The 18,995-nt window shown below is 47.3% G+C and overlaps 1 protein-coding gene across 7 annotated transcripts in view; it reads right to left on the bottom strand.

The window, feature by feature from the left end:
* DOCK3 (dedicator of cytokinesis 3) overlaps positions 1–18,995 on the bottom strand; it is a 229,446-nt gene that overhangs the window by 137,633 nt on the left and 72,818 nt on the right. For all 7 annotated transcript variants that reach the window (XM_061573883.1, XM_061573882.1, XM_061573884.1 and 4 more), the window contains exons 4-5: positions 16,286–16,341; positions 15,678–15,774 (exon numbers count right to left, since the gene is read on the bottom strand). In XM_061573883.1, coding sequence (XP_061429867.1) covers positions 15,678–15,774; positions 16,286–16,341 — 153 coding nt within the window. The remainder of the gene's footprint in view (positions 1–15,677; positions 15,775–16,285; positions 16,342–18,995) is intronic.

Genomic DNA, 18,995 nt, shown 5'->3' on the forward strand with positions numbered 1-18,995 from the left:
TGTCGTTGGATGAAATCATCTCAATTTGGCCGCACTGTATGGCCCTGAGGTGGCTGGGTGGCTCAGAGGTCAGAGGTCAGAGTGCTGAGCCTGTACCGCTGAGAGGTCCTGGGCTCGAATCCAGGATGCCGCGCGAGATTAAACCGGGTCCTCAGATGCAATGAGTTGATCTTTGGAATCAAAATCTTTATTGAGGCAGCGGGGGGAGGAATCCGAAGAGCTATGAAGCTATTGTTGTGTCCAGTATGGGTGAGTCAGCAAGTTACAACAGAAAACACAAACAACAAAAACACGATAGGGGTGCAAAATAGGGAAAATGGGAAAGCAAGTCACTAAATAGAAATTAATACTAAACACATTCATTGTGTATAAGTCCGATTCATCAAGATTGGCCAAAGGCAGGAAAGAGAACAAGAACAGAGTCAAGGGGACCACACCAAAGTAACACTGCACAGCAGCAGTTGTCCCGCAATAAAATGGCGCATAAACATTGAACTATCTAGACACAGGTAAGGATCAAAGTTTACATCACATTTGCAAATGTGACTTTTGTCCAGCACTAATCCTGTACTTCATGGGGGTATATTTAACACATTCCTGCGGAGGGAGCTGGTAGGAACGTTGGGTTGCTCGGTCAATGGCCAGGGTCAACGGTGGCGTGGTGTATTCCGCAAATATGGCCGACTGTGAGGGCGGGCACAAGCCTGGCGTGAGTAGATTAAACGTTGAGTTTTATAAGGGCACCACGGGGTGACCAGCACCTCCCCACCCAGCCCCACCCCTCCCACCCCCCACCCAGCCCCACCCTCCCCACCCAGCCCCTCCCCACCCTCCCCACCCAGCCCCTCCCCACCTTCCCCACCCAGCCCTCCCCACCCTCCCCTCTCCACCCAGCCCCACCCCTCCCATTTTTGGATGCACGACGAACGGACGGACACAATAATCCCCTGTGGGCTGGTGTAACCAGGAGGTTCCTACCAGTATAATGAAGATTTACGATGTTAAGGGAGGAAACAAAGTTGTTCCAAAACGGTCTCAGCCCTGTCGCCAACGACCGCACACACACACACATGCGCGCAGACTCGCATCCATTCCAGCTCTAAGACGAAAAATATCCGCTTGAACATTGTGTGGCAGGACAGATCAGGGAAAGTACAGCAGGCTGCAGTGTGGACCAAGGTCACTTGCATGGATTTCAGGAGGTAGCTCTGTAATATCCACTTCCATATGCTGCTCTCTCACCATAATGGGTTGCACTGCTCTGTAAGTCTTCCTTATAACGAATTAACGATATTTGGGCAACATTTGGGGGAAAACATACCCCCAATTAAGTAACTTCATACACTGCCACATAGGCCACTGTCTGTGTTAATTACTTCCTGACCGAGCAGTGCGTGGCTGGATAAAAAACAGAAAGCAACTCACGCAGTTTATTCCATGACCACTGAAAAGTAGGTCGGCCGGGTTGCCTATCCTGACACGTAAATTCCCCCCAGATTCCCATGAGCCAAGTAACAGCATTAATAAACTATTCACAAACTGCATTATTTGCGAGGCGTCACATTTGATAGTTGGCCCTCACCCCCACTCCAACTAGGACTCATTGGCGACTTTGCGAGCCGGCGTTTGCGCACATCTCGGTGCCACGCCAAGGGCAGCTGCCACTGGAGGTGCTCTCTGGCTAGACTGCAGCGGGGCAATTGGCAACGGTCGAGATGGCATGTGGTGTAAGGAAGGCGCTCAAGAGGCCCGGCAAGTGTTCAAATTCTTCATCAAGCTGGGCAGCTTGCTTTCACTGGGCAGAGCCGCTTGCTTTGTGAAGGCAGCTCTCTGGCTTCAGCTCAGAAACACGCACGGCATCACTGGGTCACCAGAGACGAGCTGGATGGGCAATGGCGTCTCTCACAAAAGTAACCTACTGGGCAGTGTTTTAGAACAAGCTGACCAGAGTATCACGCATTACAAGAAGGCGTCGAAATATGAATGCTAACAATCGCTTCCCTCTGACCGGGAAACGGGGGAGGCAGGGCCGTCAAGATTTGGGAGAGGGCGGACAGAGAGGAAGGGGCTGAGCCCACGAAGCACCGCAAGAGACAGTAAACACCGGGAGATGAAAACGGAGCGTGCGGGGCTGCACCAGGAATGGCTCGGCATGGCTCGGATCAGTTTCCTAATGGCCATGGGAATGCAGGAGGCAGCGTGGACTCGGTATGCAAACACAGGCCGCGCCCGTGAATCCCAGCGATTGAAACTCGTACACGGGGCCTGTGAGGTTCTTGGGCATCCCCCACGTGCGGTATAAGCCTCCCACAGAGACACCCGGTCACCTCCGTGCAGCAGCATTAACACAACCTTTGTGCGCACGCACACACACACAATCACCTCGGCCACAGCAAAGAAACGTAACTGGTACATGTAGCTCTTAAATGGTCACTGCTCGAGGCAAATGGTGACGGGCTAAGAAGCTTTTTTCAAGATGAACGCGTGGAGCGGAAATCACACAAATGCCGATTTCAAATTCACATTCCAGAAGAGTTTTTTTGAGTAATTTCCACGGATTCAAAAGTTTTACTTTTGTAAAATATGCTATCGCTCTTACAAAAGCGATATTCTAGATTAATCAGCTTTATTTAATGCTAATGCGGCCATTTATCAGTACTTATAACTGGTAAGTGACAGGTGCTCATAATGTCCTACAGATTGGCTGTGCACAAGATGGGGAATTAACACCGAACAAAGATATCCTGAAACAGTTTAAAAGGCATATGAAAAGATATATATACATAGTTTTACAACCAAGCCTTATTTTAGATATTTTTTTTAATTCAAATATTTCACGTGGATAAGTCCTTGAGACTGCACATCCCATTTGCACGGGTGTCCAGGGTGGCCAGTGACACGTACACGGCCAACACGCAATGACACATCTACAAACATTTGAACTTGCACAGGATACGTTTATACAACGTCACAGACATTTATACAGGGGCCAGAACAGGAACCAAGACATCCAGGGCAGCATGAATGTACATCACACCGCAGTCGCACGCGTGAGCATCACATTGTGGTCACACACAGAGATAAGTGGTGCACACTGCCAGTTAATGTAGAATCTTCTTGAGCTGAAACAATTTGCTCATGTGGTTGTGAGTGATTCCCAATAAAGGAATTACACATAAACTAAAAACATTTTTTGTTTTACCAAGTAAGGCACACTGAGCTATGTTACTCTTTTTCAGAATAGACCTGGCCACAAATGACAGCTCAACGAAGTGGCTTATCGAGTGGGAATTCAAAGCAGCCAAATACTCTAAACGCACGGTTCTAAATGTGGAGAGAAAAACCGGAGGACCCGGATAAAAATCCACACGACCACGGAGAGAGAGACACGCAAACTCCAAATATACAGCAGGCGTCAGGGTTGGGATCGAACCCACGACCTCCTGTGCACGAGGCGAGGGAGTTAACATCTCGCCACCGCAGCACCCAAGGACTGACGTCACATTGCAGCATGTCTGGGAGACCGTTCCATGCGAACACATCTCTGTAACGCCACTGTCAATAGTTTAATCTCGAAGCATTGGGTTTCTGCTCCTCATAGGATTCTAATGCGTGGCTTAATGGGATTCCGTTATAAGATTTAAAAAATGGGGTGGGGGGGGAGCATGGTAGTAAAATATCTTGGCCGGTGAAAATCAATACGAAGAAACGGTGAGAGCATGTGACTTATAGGTGACAGCGAAAGTGCTATATTATTTGTGTCGGTTTGAACAAAAAAACTATGCCCAAGTGGTACGGGCTATGATTCAGCATTACCAACCTCTGCCACAGCTGTGAGGAGGCACGACACATCTCACATGGTGGTCATGCCCCAGGCAGCACAGAAATGTTTGGGGGACGCTTGAGAGAGTGCGTAGCGTGTGCTGTGTGGTTTTCGTGCCATTAGCGGGAGATGAATGAAACGTGCCTGAATGCGTGTGCTCCCATATATGCACGTCGTGAATTATAGATGCATGTTGTTTCGATGGGGAAAAAAAAGACGAAAAAATAGAAAGAGAAGATGAATGCATATTTAAATAACAGCGATGCTGCATGTAAGCACACATTCCGGTGGCAGCAAGGCCAGCTGTGCTTATATCCAAAGTAGTATGCTTATATCAGAATTTTATATTTGCCCTTCCTCCCCAACAGTACAATGAAAGCATGTGTCACTAATGTCGGATTCTTGCTTACATGAGGTGCGTTTATATCCAGCATCTCCTGTACACGCTGTCTGGTCGTTGTGGCCTCCATTAGCCGTAAGGAAAATGAAGAAGTCGCTGGTGGCTGTGATGATATCACTTCATGTGCCTTCACAATGCAGAAGAACAAAAAACATAGACACGGCCCTGTGTTCGTCCATGGCTGGATGAAGGCCTCCCCCCATTCTGTGTTGGTCACTGAGGTCGTTTGACCATACTTCACCAAGCTGCTCAACGTGGGTTATCATTCTCATCATTCATCATTGATAGACCATAATTAATAATAATAATAATAAACTCTACTACACTACTTCATGCTGTAGAAAATAATGAAATGTAAATCATATCTATTTTAAAATATCCTCGTACTTTTTTTTTCTTTTTCCCACAACTTGGCGGACAATGTATATTTTCCATTCTGGAATATGGTCAACAATGCCAAACAAAGTCCTACCTTTGAGTGACCAAAGACGTGACCTAGAGGCCTTCAACGAGGCTGGGCGAATGTGTCGTCAGATGCAAGGTCGTGGACGTGTGACGGTGCGTGGGATTAGGCGAAAGGAGACATTGAGTGCATCCCCGCGACATCGTTACGCCCGTCCACTTCGGTGCTGCGACCTCATCTTTACACTAAACTTTTCCTTCGAGGTCAGCGTAGCGCCGTGACCTTCCGCTGGTGCCCTGCCCCCAACTCCCGCTCCACCGCCACCACCACTGCCACCGCCACCACCAACACCACCACCACCGCCGGACTTGCAAAGGAAACCAATCTTTATTTGAAGCTTTTTGTGACTGCTGCTGGGTATATATATTTTTTTACGCCTGAGGACGACCACTTGTGTTGCGATCGAAATGTCGTGATTTATTTTATTTTATACCTACGTGACTTTACCGAAAGAACCCAAGAGATTTCAAAGGAAACGTTCCGAGTTGATGCTACGAGTCGCCTCCCAGGGGTGATCGGATTTTTTTGTTTTGTTCCCACGTTATGCCCTCGTTGATGCGTTTCATCTCCGGCTTAAATAAACGCAAATCTTCATCGTTGTCGGCGGCCAGGATCTAATCAATGTGGGATGAAGGCCGCCCCAAGACAACCACTGCGTTGTTTCACTACACCATGAGGGCCAAAAGAGTATTCACTGATTTTTATATGCAGAGCTGGGTTGTTATTTGTCTTTATAGATTACTGTGGTTACTGTGTCTTAATAATTGCATGACTAGTACCGTATATACGTATGTTGAACTTCTTTCGCACTGTACGTAGCCAACCGTACTAATCGGACTAGGCAACATTTCGAGCATTGGCTTGGTGCACTATGAAACCGGAATCCTGAGTTCGAATCCCGGCCACGGCTAACATCAGCGGTGAGTGATATCTGAAGGTAGCCCTGGGTATCCCCCTAACCTGCCCCCACCCTCGTCACCAACTTGCAATGACCAGCATGGTGAAGTATGGTCAGACAATCCCCACGAGTGGCATGCAATGGGGAGGCCTTGACCCAGCAATGGATTGACAAGGTACTGAAAATTAGCACAATTAAAATTGTCACTCAAGTAGTTTTGAGAATTGGAATGACATACATTTTCTATTTTACATTCTGGAATGTGGGTGCGCTGACCTTTACAGTCCGCTCATTCAAAAAACACATGTCTCTCTCTGTCCATCTCTCACAAAGATTCTTTCACATGCTGTTGGGGCAAATGCTATTAGTGAGCGCCTATTTAGGCCCGAACGAGGCCACGAGGGGAGGGTGTGGCCAGTCCTGACGCTTACACACGACATCAGGTACTCATATAATGTCGAGTTGACTTAGGGGAGGCGCAAAACTGGTTCACATATTTGGCCACTGATGTTGGTCGTGGCCCGGGAATCGAACTCTTGCTGTCGGGTTTGTAGCGTGGTGCACTTACCACCTAGCAACCACTGCACCACCCCCCCCACTCCTTCTCTCTCTCTCTGACTGTCACACACACACAGGCCATACACCCAGGCCAGTTTCTCAATGGAAATCTCCTTCCGATTTGACGCAGCGCCATTGTTAAAATAAAATCAAGCGAGCTGTTTACGCATTCCCTGAGCGTCCGTCCGCGGGCGTACTCTCCGCACGATCAATATCTCCACCGTACACATACCCACAACAACAACAACAACACCTCGCGTAGTGTACTTACAACACCCCTCCACTTATAAAGAGGCTTAGCGGGAATTGTGCAACGTGTTACATGTGGCCCATTCATTCGGCCCGGCACAATGGACTGCTGACCACAAGAGGCCCGGAGCGAACACACACGCACGCGCACGCACACACACACATTCGTTTTCAGAGGCTCAATTCAAAGACGTGGCAAGCCGGAGCCTGGGAAAGGGCACAGAGCCAGCCCATAATTCCCTCCAATACAATAGGCCGCACAATAGCAGCCGCAACACCCACAGGATCCATTAAACTGCTGGATGCATCCCTTGGCATGTACCCGATTTTAACAAAAAAAAATTGTAGAAAAAAATACATGACAGCGTATATAAATATTGAACTAATTTGCAGACCCGAACGAAAACTTGATTTTGCACAATGCCATTCACGCAATCCCTCAAAGGGCTTTACATCAAATCAACCAACTTCGGGGGATTTGAGGGGGGGGGGGCAGGAGGGGCTAGAGGGGGCTGAGTGCCCCCCACGCAAACCCCCCCCCCCCCATTGCAAAATTCGCATGGTGAAGATGTCACATTTAACACCGGTGGTGGTTTCGCTTCAAGGTTCGCCAGCTTGGAGAGCAGCCACAACCGATTACAGCCTTTTTTTGTCATTTGCATGGGAGCTGGAGCGGAGCGAGGGCATGAGAGTCAGAACAGAATGAATGATAAAAGACAAAAGCAGATTGTCCTTCCTAATTCTGGTCTTGTAAAGTCTTTTTTTTTTACCTTGACTGTATCGTGGCCCCCCCCCGCCAACACCCCATCGCCGACCGCCATCTACTTAAACAAGGTCACGCTGCAGGGCTATTGGGGTTAACACGTAGGCTTTCGCGACAAATTTAATCCATATTACAGTTTTTTTGGGGTTAGATTGTGTAAATATATAAATGTGTCGTTAAACCCGCCACCACGCGACACAGCCAACTGGTAAGGGTTGTTGTGGCTTGGCTCTCCAACACACCGGCGTGCTGTACTAGCGACGAATTGGCACTTCCTGTTTACGTGACAAACCTTACTAGTTGGCTGTGCCGGGTGGTGGCGGGTTTTAAGGACACATTTATATATTAACGTGAGCTAACCCAAAAATTAAATAAATGAAAAAAACTAAATTCATTTATTTTATTTTTTACCTACGTGACTTTACCGAAAAAAAACAAAAAGTATGAATACTTGCGGTCAAGAAAGCTTCAAATCTAGAACTAACCCAAAAAACCTCTATTATGGAGGGTTATCGGGGTTAGTGGTTCGTCTGAACGGCCGGCTGTAAGGTCAGGTGGTCAGCGCACGTTGTTCATTGCTCTATTACCGCGGCCGCCAGATGACCAGCGCAAGAGAATGACCAATGGGGGACATCAGCTACGCCTCTTGCGTACACTCTGCAGACCCTGCGGTGCGATCGACTGTAAGATTATGGCCACTGTTTGCTGGTACTATTGTCGCAATGTAGAACTATAACAATTACTGGCAGAGGGTAAAAAAATAAAAAAGTGTGAGAATTCTATTCTATTCCTGCGTACGGCAATATGTTCGGGAGCTAAATGCCAATGTCTAGGTCTGCTAGCCACGAGAGGGCTTCATTAGAGGGTCCGTGTCGTTTTGCTATTCCTCCGGTGAACGAGTGCAGACGACAGTGGTTTGCTATACGGTCCGTAGTGAGAATGTATCACTTTTCTTACGTAACTTTGGCTTTGCAAGTCTCCCAACAAGTGACATTCATCAATCAAACGAATGACCTTAATAACATTTTTTTTCTTTTTAGCCTTCACAATTTTATACTTTAAATGCCATGCCTCCGTCCTGTCAAAGTGACGTTAGTTACCCAGAGGCAGCTCAAATTCTGTGCACTGTCTCCTCGTGAGACATCCGTCCCAGCAAGATCTACATCGCTCACAGGGAGGCGGGTGGTGACAAAACCACAATTGGACGGAACGTCACTTCAAGATTCGCGCAACTCAACTTTGACAAAGGGGCAACCGCGCTCCGTCAAAGGAATCTCCTGTTGTCCCGCGAGCTGGAAACGTCTGCGACTCGTACGCAACGACAAATTGTCCCCGCAAGCTGTTTTCAAAGAAGTGAAGAATAATACTTTGTAGCTACTGATGGGAGGAAGGAGGTATTTTCTTGACTTTGCAAAAGTTCTTCATTTGATTCTGGGCACACATAGGAAAAATAAATTGAAAAGAAAACCCTTGAGGAATGGTGGGTGGGTGGGTGAGTGAGGGGGGAGGCACAATGACACTTGGATGGGTGGGTGGGGGGAGATGCAGTGACACGTGGGTGAGTGGGTGGGTGGTGGGGGGAGACGCAGTGACACTTGTGTGGGTGGGAGGACGACGCAGTGACACGTGGGTGGGTGGGTGGTGGGGGGAGACGCAGTGACACGTGGGTGGGTGGGTGGTGGGGGGAGAGATACAGTGACACTTGTGTGGGTGGGAGGACGACGCAGTGACACGTGGGTGGGTGGGTGGGAGGGAGAAAGACGCAGTGACACTTGCTCCTTTACACATTTCCTCCAGGCTGAAAAAAAAAATGCGTGCATCCAAATCCCGTGGCTCATTAATGCTTCTCAAACGCGCCCCACCCCGCTTCGAGGCATGGCTGAATGCTGCGACAACTCTGCGCGCCAACGAGAGTTATCGCTCTAATGAGCGTCCGTGGGCCCTTACAAACGCCTTCTCAGAGCCCCCCGGGGGGGTGGGGGGGGATACCCAAACTGAGAGGCTACTGCCGCCGAATCTCGCCGTTCATTTCAAAAAGGGATATCGCTCGAGACGATTTTTTCGCCAATCGCAATGTAATAAGCTTGTATCGTCGAGCCTTGAAACTGGAGCGCCTGGACAAAAGTCACGCGCACGCGGGTAAAAGCTAAAACTAAAGAGGGGGTCCGAATAGAGAACAAGTCAGAAACCTACTTGCTGTACTGCACCTCTGGATGCTTTATTGCTCCACAGGTGAGGGGCACCGCAAGATAAATGGTCTTCCTGCGCAGGGTGGCAGGGCTCTCTCTCTCCGGCATCGGCTGAGAGGCATGGCTTTCGGCCCTATTGAGTGCAGAGCGAAGCCAGCTACGGTGCATGGGGTCATCTGCTAAGGATGCCGAAAGAAAGATTCCCCCGGGGGACGTTTGGAGGACGTCCTCCGAGCAAAAGTCCGAGAGGCTGCCCGCGATGGCGCTGGAAAGACCGGCGTGGTGTGCCTGGCTGAGGGAGAGAGACCGGTGATCCGGGAGCCACAGTTGATGCCACTGGCGGAGTGCAAGGCAGGATGGAAGAGGGCCTTGGTGGAGTCGCTGACCCCGTGACCCGATTTAGTTTGGAAAAAGCGGGCCGATATTGATTGAGGTGGGGGAACCGCAACACGTATTCGCTGTGTGATCCAACAACCCCAAGGCCCATGTCACTTAACTACAGTCACGTGCCTCAATGTTTTCTGATGAATAATGGCACGATTCGTAGTCAGGCTGCTGTCGACCATTGTGTGGGTATGTCTTGTGTTTAGCGAGTGTCCCTCCACCGCCCCGAAAGAGGCAATCGAAACAAGTTGTCACGTGGGGAAACAATGCCCATTGATTCGGTCTTTCAGCACACTGGAGGAAATTTCGATTTAAAGCTTCTTTCGTGACTGCAGGGATTCATCTTCTTGGTTCTTTCGGTAAAGTCACGTAGAAGGGAAATAATGAAATAATAAAAATCAAACATAATAAAATAATTATCATATTCTTAGGTTTTTTTATTAATTTTGATTTTTTACCTACGTGACTTTACCGACAAAACCTAAGAATATGAATACTTGCAGTCACGAAAGCTTCAAATCTAGAAAATAATTATCACGACGTTTTGGCCACAACGCAAGCAGCCGTCCTCAGGTGAAGAACAGATCTTAGAGTCGCGAATTATTTTATTATGTTTTATTTTTATTATTTTATTATTTCCCTTCTACGTGACTTTACCGAAAGAGCCAAGAAGATGACACACTGGAGGAGTTTTTTTTAAAGAGCAAGAAACATTTGCTGACACAGTCGGCTGGTGGAGGCATCTCGTGTAACAATGGACATGATTCCTACACAGGGAGCAAAGCCGTGAAAGACTACGTATGAAATCAAATAATAATAACACGTTTAAGAGAACCTAAGAGGCACGTTATTTTATGCATTTTGTAAAATCAATTTCAATTAAACTACATTATTATTCACAAAAAAGACGTGTATTTTTTTGTTCGTGGGTAGTGTTATTTCCAAATTGCTTATGCCTCAAAAGTACAGAAAAAGGCTATTATTCCCCACAAACTTTGCTTTTGTGACCAGGACAGTGATATTTTTAAATGTACATATTTTCAATGAGAAAACGTGGTGTGCATTTGTGTCATTCCTTCACATGAAGTCCTCGTCACAAAAGCAAAGTTTGTGGGGAATAATAGCCATTTTCTATACTTTTGAGGCATACAATTTGAAAACAACACTACCCAGGAACAAAAATCGTGTTACATAATAAGTATCAAGCGGCAGAAAATGTAAAATACATCTGCAGTTATTATGGACCGCGAGATGCTTGTGATTACTGGCTGTTGATCAGAGCTGACGTAACCTTTCACCTATAGATATTCACCAATTGATGCTGCAGAATTTCTGCAGAGAGAAATATTTTACGTATATATATATACACAAGTCAGCCAAGAAGTACATCCTGGAACATTTCTTTCAATCCTCTTAAGATATTTAACATTGCATAAATTAAACCAAACCAAACTATTTTTATTTTACCAGGTAAGGCCTACTGAGTGCTTTTTTTCAAAAGGGATCTGGCCATCACAAATGATAGCCCAACGAAGTGGCTTAACACGTGGATATTTATAGCAGCCAATTACTCTAGATGAATGTTGATTCAAAATATGGAGAGGTAAACCGGACGACCCAGAGAAAAATCCACGCGACCACGGGGAGAACACGCAAACTACAAATATGCAGGCGTCCTGATCGAAACCACGACCTCCTGTATACCAGGCAAGGTAAGTTAACATGAGTGTGTGAAGCTGCGGCAAAAAAATTACCCGTAAAAACAAAGTTTTTCACTATAAATCCTTTATATGCGTGGCGGCTAGAGTCCTCTCGTCCTCTGGCTTGAATTGTCTGCCACCATTAAGCAATTGGTAAATGAATATTAAAAAAAAATTCCCTAAACAGTGTAAAATTTTGGAAAAAAATTTCACGAACATTAATTGTCACGCACAACGAGTCTGTGTGCAAAATGTTAGCTCGATTGGATCACGGGAAGTGGGTTAAAAAACGACCGATAGATTTGCATGGTCGTAAGCAAGCAAGCAAGCACGCAAGCAAGCAAGCAAGTTAACTTAATATAAAGGATTTAAAAAAGGGAAAACTGGCGCAGCAGCAGCGACGGATGGGGTATGGGTGGGCGCGGCACTCCGACGTGACACGGTTGCAAGCAGCTTCTGGACCAACGTGTGCCTCGCACGGAGCACGGCGACGTCAGCTAGAAAGTCGGCAGCCATGACAGGACCACCATCAAGTAGGGGTGCGACAATGGCCGCAGCAACAGCGGCAAGCTCCGTCTTACCAGGATCGGCCTTTTTACCCGTTACAGGAAATGATCAAATAATTGAAATCGTCTAAATAAAATAGTGAAATCTGGAAACTCCATTATTTCCCTCTGATGAAAGGATGCCATATGGTAGTGGTGGTGGTGTATAGATAGATGTACATATATATCTATCTCACTGGACCTAAAAACAAGTTTACAGAATTGGGGGATAAACAAAAAAAGTGTAATTCTTAAGCCTGCGTTTAGCTTGATTTTGTCTTTTCAAACATACGAAATGTTTAATTAATTTTTACCTACGTGACTTTACCTAAAGAACCAAAGAGTATGTATTCCTGCAGTCAGGAAAGCTTCGTTACCAATTGAAGTTAAAGAATCCATAAAAAAATTATATATAAAGATGCAAACGTGCAAACTGTCTCTTGACTTCATTTGTATCATCATCAGCCATCGTCAATGCCCTGCAATGTAACAATCCGCCGAGCGTCTGCACATGAACTGATTTCATCGCTCCATCTCCTCGGTGGGCATACTCGTGGGTACCGTTAAACTCCTTGACTGGCACTCCATTAATAATCTTATTATTATTTTGGACCACCGATATAAATTACTTCCCGTGAGAATTACCGATGCGTACTCAAGAACCTATTGGATATTTCATAAAAGAGAGATATCATTGTCGTTCACGAGTGACCATTAGAAATAGCAATCGACTCAAACGTAGAAAATACGCAATTAGCCTTCCCGGAGGAACGCTAATTACAGCGCAGATGTCAATTACGGAGAAACACCACACTTCCCCACGGGGCCCTTTTGCGAACTTTTCTTGGCGAAATGGTAAATTTACCACCGGCGGCAGACAGGACACAATGTTATTGTGAAATAAAGATGCTCTCTTTGACTTAGAAAATTAAGCGTTGAGTCAAACAACAAAAAAGAGACAACCTAAAGATTCAAAAACACAATCAAGAAAGAGAAAAGTTTTTTTTGTTTCTTTTGACAACAACAAAACAAAGACAAAGATCCCCCGTATAGCCTGTAACAGACTGTTGGGGCAAGTGCACCCATGAAGGCCGGCACGGCACACGAGGGGGTGGGTGGCCAACACTACGCCCGGCCGCCTTTGTCTCCCCAGTAGCGATGTTTACACACCACACAAGGTACTCATTTGAGGCTGAATCGACCTAGGAGAGGCCCAGCACCGGTTAAGGTAATCGTGACTGGTGTTGGCCATGAGGGGGAATCGAACTCGCGTCTCCGCGTTCGTAGCGCAGCGTAGCGCTGACACACAACTCCGATTCGCAGTAACATGGGGGGCAAATACACAAGTGTCCTATTTATCCGCTATTTCACTCCTCTTATCTGTGGGGGAACAAAAAATATGTTGTGGATAACCGCGGATTATAGGAACATATGGGGCCATGGACAATATGAGTTTGTTGTTGCGGGTAATAGGGTGGCGGATAAAGAGGAGTTCTCCTGGGACACGTTTTTCCCGACAGTTCCGCAGATGCTGCGCTTGACGACGCGCCTTGTAGATGCACCGGTGTGGTGAGACATTAAATAAATAACGTGTCTTATTCATGACCCGCGGTGCCATTTTAACAATACGTTATTTACGTAACTTCACGTCAGCACACGCAATGTAATAAAATGAAAAAAGGCCCAGTATGTTTTAAAAAAATAGAACAATTGTGTTGCGTAAAACATCCAGTGCATTACCCTTTTGCTAATTCCCCTGCTCATTATCGTCGGCAGGATACGATGACTGCGCTTTAATCTTTCAGCGATGCACGCGTAGAAAGGGGAGCCGCCGTTTCCCTCCTCATCAACAATGCCGGGCACAGAGACGTAATGTTTCACTGCGAGTAACAAATGTTAAGTCAATAATTCATGACAGCGCTTGCTAGCGAAGCGCCTATCTGGAACCTTGCCGACAAAAAGGCGAGAGACTGGCGAATCACTCGAAGGTTCCGGAGAAGTGCAACAACGCTGCCGTCTTTGATGCGAAGATTTCCGCGCGGAAATCCGTGGCCGCCGCGAATCCAATTTCATCACCAGTCGCATCCCGACCGCGTCACACGTTGTCCCCGTGACGATGAGACGACACGTCCGCTTTGGAACTCTCCTAGCCATTAAAGACCTCGAGGCATCGCCGTAGGTCACACCCCATCTATTACCGACACCTCCGTTTCATTGCGTTGGGCTTCATCGTCATTATCGGCAATGGTCAAGCCGCAGCTGGGACAAGGCTGCCACCTCTCACGGCCCTGCGATGTAATAATCCGCCGAGCGCCCGCACGTCAACCGATTTTAGCGCTCCGTCTCCGGGGTGGTTCCCCAACTTTCGGACGTGTTCCATTCGTTGGCCGACGCTCAATCATTACCCCTGACCATCGGGCTTCATCGCTTCAGTGGCTATACATCGCATTTACATTACAGAGATGTGACATCATAACTGGAATGAATGCACAGATGGAGATTTTGCCCGTGCTTTGCTGTGCCGACTTGTCCCGTGCGAGCCGGAGTCAGGGCACCTCCTTGATTACCCGCCGGACCGGAGACATCGCGAAGTTCACGTGGCCCCCCAAAGCCCCTCGCTCGCCTGACCACGGGCGTTTCCCACCGCCACCACCCGCTGCTCTGCCTTCATCAGCCCTGTAAGGAGTCACTGTCTTGAAAAAATGTGCGCATTAGTGAAACGTGTCGATTGCCCCATTGGTATGCACAGAGCGTGTTTACATTCACGCCCAGGTGGGCGATGCGGATGTTTAAAGCGCCCAACTTCAGATGTGCACTGCTCCCTTTCCTGTGGCACTGTTTTAAAATTTGACATTTACTCCTTTTTTTTAAACTCCGATGAAAGTCAACGGACTGTGCAGGTAAACGCGACGATCCAAGTTGGAATCCCCGGTGCATGGCTAACATCAATGGCGAGTTATATCTGTAATCCCCCCCCACCTCTACCCCTTCATCAACCCGTATTGACCATTCTGGTGAAGTATGGTCCAACAACTTGCAATGCCTGACCCAGCAGGGGGAGGCTTTTATCGGGCAGTTTGGACAACTGTAAACAACCCTCGACCGAAGATGCGGCCGCTCGCCTCCACAAGTGGAGCGTGAGGGAGCACCCAACTGGTAACCGTGGCCACCACCCGATGCAGACGAGCACGCCCACGTGCCGAACACCTGGCCCCGAGGGAGATCCGTTCCCGGTCGCATTGCGACCGCTCTCTCCGCCCTCGCCTGAAGCCGCCGAATGTGTCGCGAACCTCGACATCGGACGAACAACAGCGGCCTCGCCAGCCATACGGAGAAGAAGAATCAGGCATTGGATTACCTAAATGAAACTATTTTTATTTTAGCTCTTTTATCAGAAAAAGACCTGGCCACAAATGATAACTCAACGAAGTGGCTTAGCACGTGGAAATGTATAGAAGCCAAATACTCTAAACGTATTTTTTCAAATTTGGAGGGAAAAAATCGGAGGACCCGCAGAAAAATCCACGCGACCACTGGGGAGAACATGCAAGCTCCAAATACACAGCAGGCGTCAGGGTCGGATCGAACCCACGACCTCCTCGAGACCAGGCGAGGTAGTTGACATCCAGCCACCGCGGCACCCAAATGTGCCTGAAGAAAAACCGTACCCCGCGCTCCGCCGTGACAGCGCAAAGGGTTTCGTACCAGATACAGCTGCTTCCAAAGCACCCCCCATTCCTTGAGAGTCGAGGTCACTTCCAGGACAGTCGAGTCCTCCAAAGGAGCAGCCACCTCTGACTTTCTGCACGCGGAGGGGGGGGGGGGGGTTGGGGGCGACACGTACGGCGTGGCAATGAAACAACAGCGCTGCCTCATCCCTCACTGGCAGGGCTCGTGCACCGAGCGACAGGGCATTTTCCGCGCCTTGCAGAGGTTCGGCGGTTCGAGCCCAGCGGCCGTCCTGGTTAATACTGCTGGTGTATGGACCAATAAAGCTCCCTCCCTTCGGTCTATGCTATTCCTAAGAGAGCAGGCCAAGCGGGCCAGCGTCATGGTATGCATTTTACAAATATAAAAAGCATCGTTGTACTGAAAATCTATGCTCCCACTTCCATGCTGCCCACCTTGACAAACCCGCACTGACCGGCGTGCAGACGTGCGGTCAAATAACGCCTCAAGACCCACGCGGCATGGAGAGGCCCTCATCCAGCAGCGGATTGCAGGAATGGCTGCGCGCAAATTTGCACACTTTGTATCACGGCGAAAACAATCGATGTTGTTCATCGATGGATAGGTGCAGACCTACTGCCTACCCTCTGTTGTTGACGAACGCCTTCTTCAGGTAGACGTAGTTGGCAGGAAAGATGCCCTGTAGAAAAATGAAAGGTAGGAAAATGTAAAAAAGTGAGATTATTTTTTTCAAGTCCTTTAACATTTCATCCCCGCAACTGGCTTGGTAAACTGAAAATATGAAAGTGTCAAGGAGTTTAATCTATTTCGGATTTTTTTTTTGCCTCAGAAAAGAACACAGCACATTCGTCAATAACACCACCGTAGAAAGGGTACAACAAATACGTAAAGGGTAAACTTGCGGGCATTGTGTCCCTCTTTGTATCAGAAGATGCCCATTGCCTGAAATGTCTCCTCTTATATACTTTGTTTCCTTCAGCGCAGTGTTAATTAAGGGTGTGTTGAGTTTTTGTTATTTGTGCACCGCTGTTAATGCACCATGGCAAAAAGATGACAAAACGCAGTTTGCGATGATAACCTCCGAGCGTCTTGTTTGTGATCGCAAAAAAATATCCATTGCAAATTCAGCGCTCGTAAATGCTCGCGTTGAAGACAGGTCAGACACTCGCAGAGAGCGCGTCGTTCCAACTCGCGCACACCAAGCGCAAACTTTGAGAAGAGCGAGCGACAGAGAAGCGCAGCAAAGTACACCTGTGCTGTTTTTTTTGGGGTCAGATCGCGTAAATATATAAATGTGTCGTTAAAACCCGCCACCACCTGACACAGCCAATTGGTAAGGTTTTGTCGCATAAACAGAACGTGGCCAATTCGTGACCAGTACAGCACTAACCGGTGTGTTGGAGAGAACATTTACAATCTGAGTACAACGTTTCACCAGTAATTACAACTAGCATCATTGGGCGGACAGCCCGATTTACGCGATACAACCCAAATAAAACCTACATTATTGATGATATTGATCGCCAATGGCGGAGCCAGGATTTTCAGGTAGGGGGAGCAACCCCTCCAGCAATTAAAAATGATAGGAGTTGTTAGTAAATAAGGACTTGTCCCTTGCTTTTTATTCGACGCGTGTGCAGCGATGGCACAGCTATCGATCGAGGGTCGAATTCGAACCATGTGCGATTGGCATCGCGCTCGCTGCAGGTGAATGCCTTCAGGGAAGTCGTGTCATGTATACGCAACTGCGCACAATTCTGAGTCACTTATAACTGCTTTGCCGTTACTTATTGCCAATTATGGACTCAGACTATTGTCCTATCATCCCATAGAGTCCCTGGCACGTAATAATATGCTACACAGTGGCAGTGGGGGTCGCTCGCAAAATGCCGATTTATTACTAATAAACCCCAATGATCCGATCGAAATTAGGGATTTCGATAGGATCATTGGGGGGGCACGTACCACCCCCCCCCCCCCCCCCACTGGCTCTACCAGTGTTGGTCGTCAAAGCCGACACGTTAAAGTACAACTGAGCGTTTTGCCGAAGCGCCCGCGAAAAATACCCTGCGCACCGACGACTCCCCTCGCGATAGACACAGCAGAACAAGATGCCTGCCCTGCATTACTATTCCGCAGGCTCAACGCAGGGTTGTACAAAGATACAAACAAAATACGAAAAATTGTAACTTTCAGAAAAATATTGCCCGTTTTGTCCGAGAAGCATGAGCATTTGCCCACCAGCTCATCTTTACAACCGACTGAATGACCATATTTTATTTAGGCCCTCTGGATCGCTGATAGAGAGAAAAATTAACCCGTAAAATTAAGTTTTTCACTATAAATCCTTTATATGCGTGGCGTCTAGAGTCCTCTCGTCCTCTGGCTTGAGATGGCTGCCACCTATGGGTCAGATGATTGCCTGCCACCATTAAGCAATTGGTAATTAAATTTAATTGATTTTTTCCTAAAAAGTGTAAAATTTTGGAAAAATGTTTTCACGAAAATAAATTGTCACGCACAACGAGTCTGTGTGCAAAATATCAGCTCGATTGGATCACGGGAAGTGGGTTAAAAAACGACCGAAAGATTTGCACGGTCGTAAGCGCGCAAGCAAGCAAGCAAGTGAACTTAATATAAAGGATTTAAAAAGTACGTACAGTGTTATTGTGTAAAGAAAAAAAGCCTAAAGGCTTCGATCCAGCAGAACAGAAGCCTCACAACGACTTATCGAGGGCACACAAATAGTTACGAGTTTATTTAACCTTGCATTTGAAGGGGAGCTGTAGTGCTGCTCTATCGCTCATCTCCGCCGAGTTTAGAGATTCAATTGGTGGTCAAACCATCAGGACTTGCCCCACGGCAGTTCAGCTGGATGGCACGATGGAGCTTGATTATCCCCGTCGCGACATATTTTTGGCGTGAGAAACGTGCTACGGCAGCTGCCATCATCATTGACGTGCCTATTATATCAAATAATAATTATAATAATAAGTCCTTTGGTGACTCTCAGACTGCAGGGAAAAAAATGTATATTGTTTCATGGCTGCCATTTGATATGAATGTAAATAACTTAAAAATACATGCATTTTTAAGTTATTTGAATCGGCACTAGAGATTTTCATATTTCCTGGCTTAAAATGTGTTTATGTATTAAGAGATAAAGAATCTCACGAAAATGACCACAATGTTATTTCACCGGAGCTCCGTGATGTGTTTTGGGGTTGGAGCGCTTGGTTTTACTCGGCATGACGTGACCCAATTTTTCACTCCACGAGCTGGGAGCTTTCGATTTAAAGCTTTCGTGACTGCAGGGATTCATCTTCTTGGTTC

The sequence above is a fragment of the Lethenteron reissneri genome, chromosome 54, assembly GCF_015708825.2.
Source record: "Lethenteron reissneri isolate LAM-NWPU_2019-01 chromosome 54, ASM1570882v1, whole genome shotgun sequence".
Lineage (NCBI taxonomy): Eukaryota > Metazoa > Chordata > Hyperoartia > Petromyzontiformes > Petromyzontidae > Lethenteron > Lethenteron reissneri.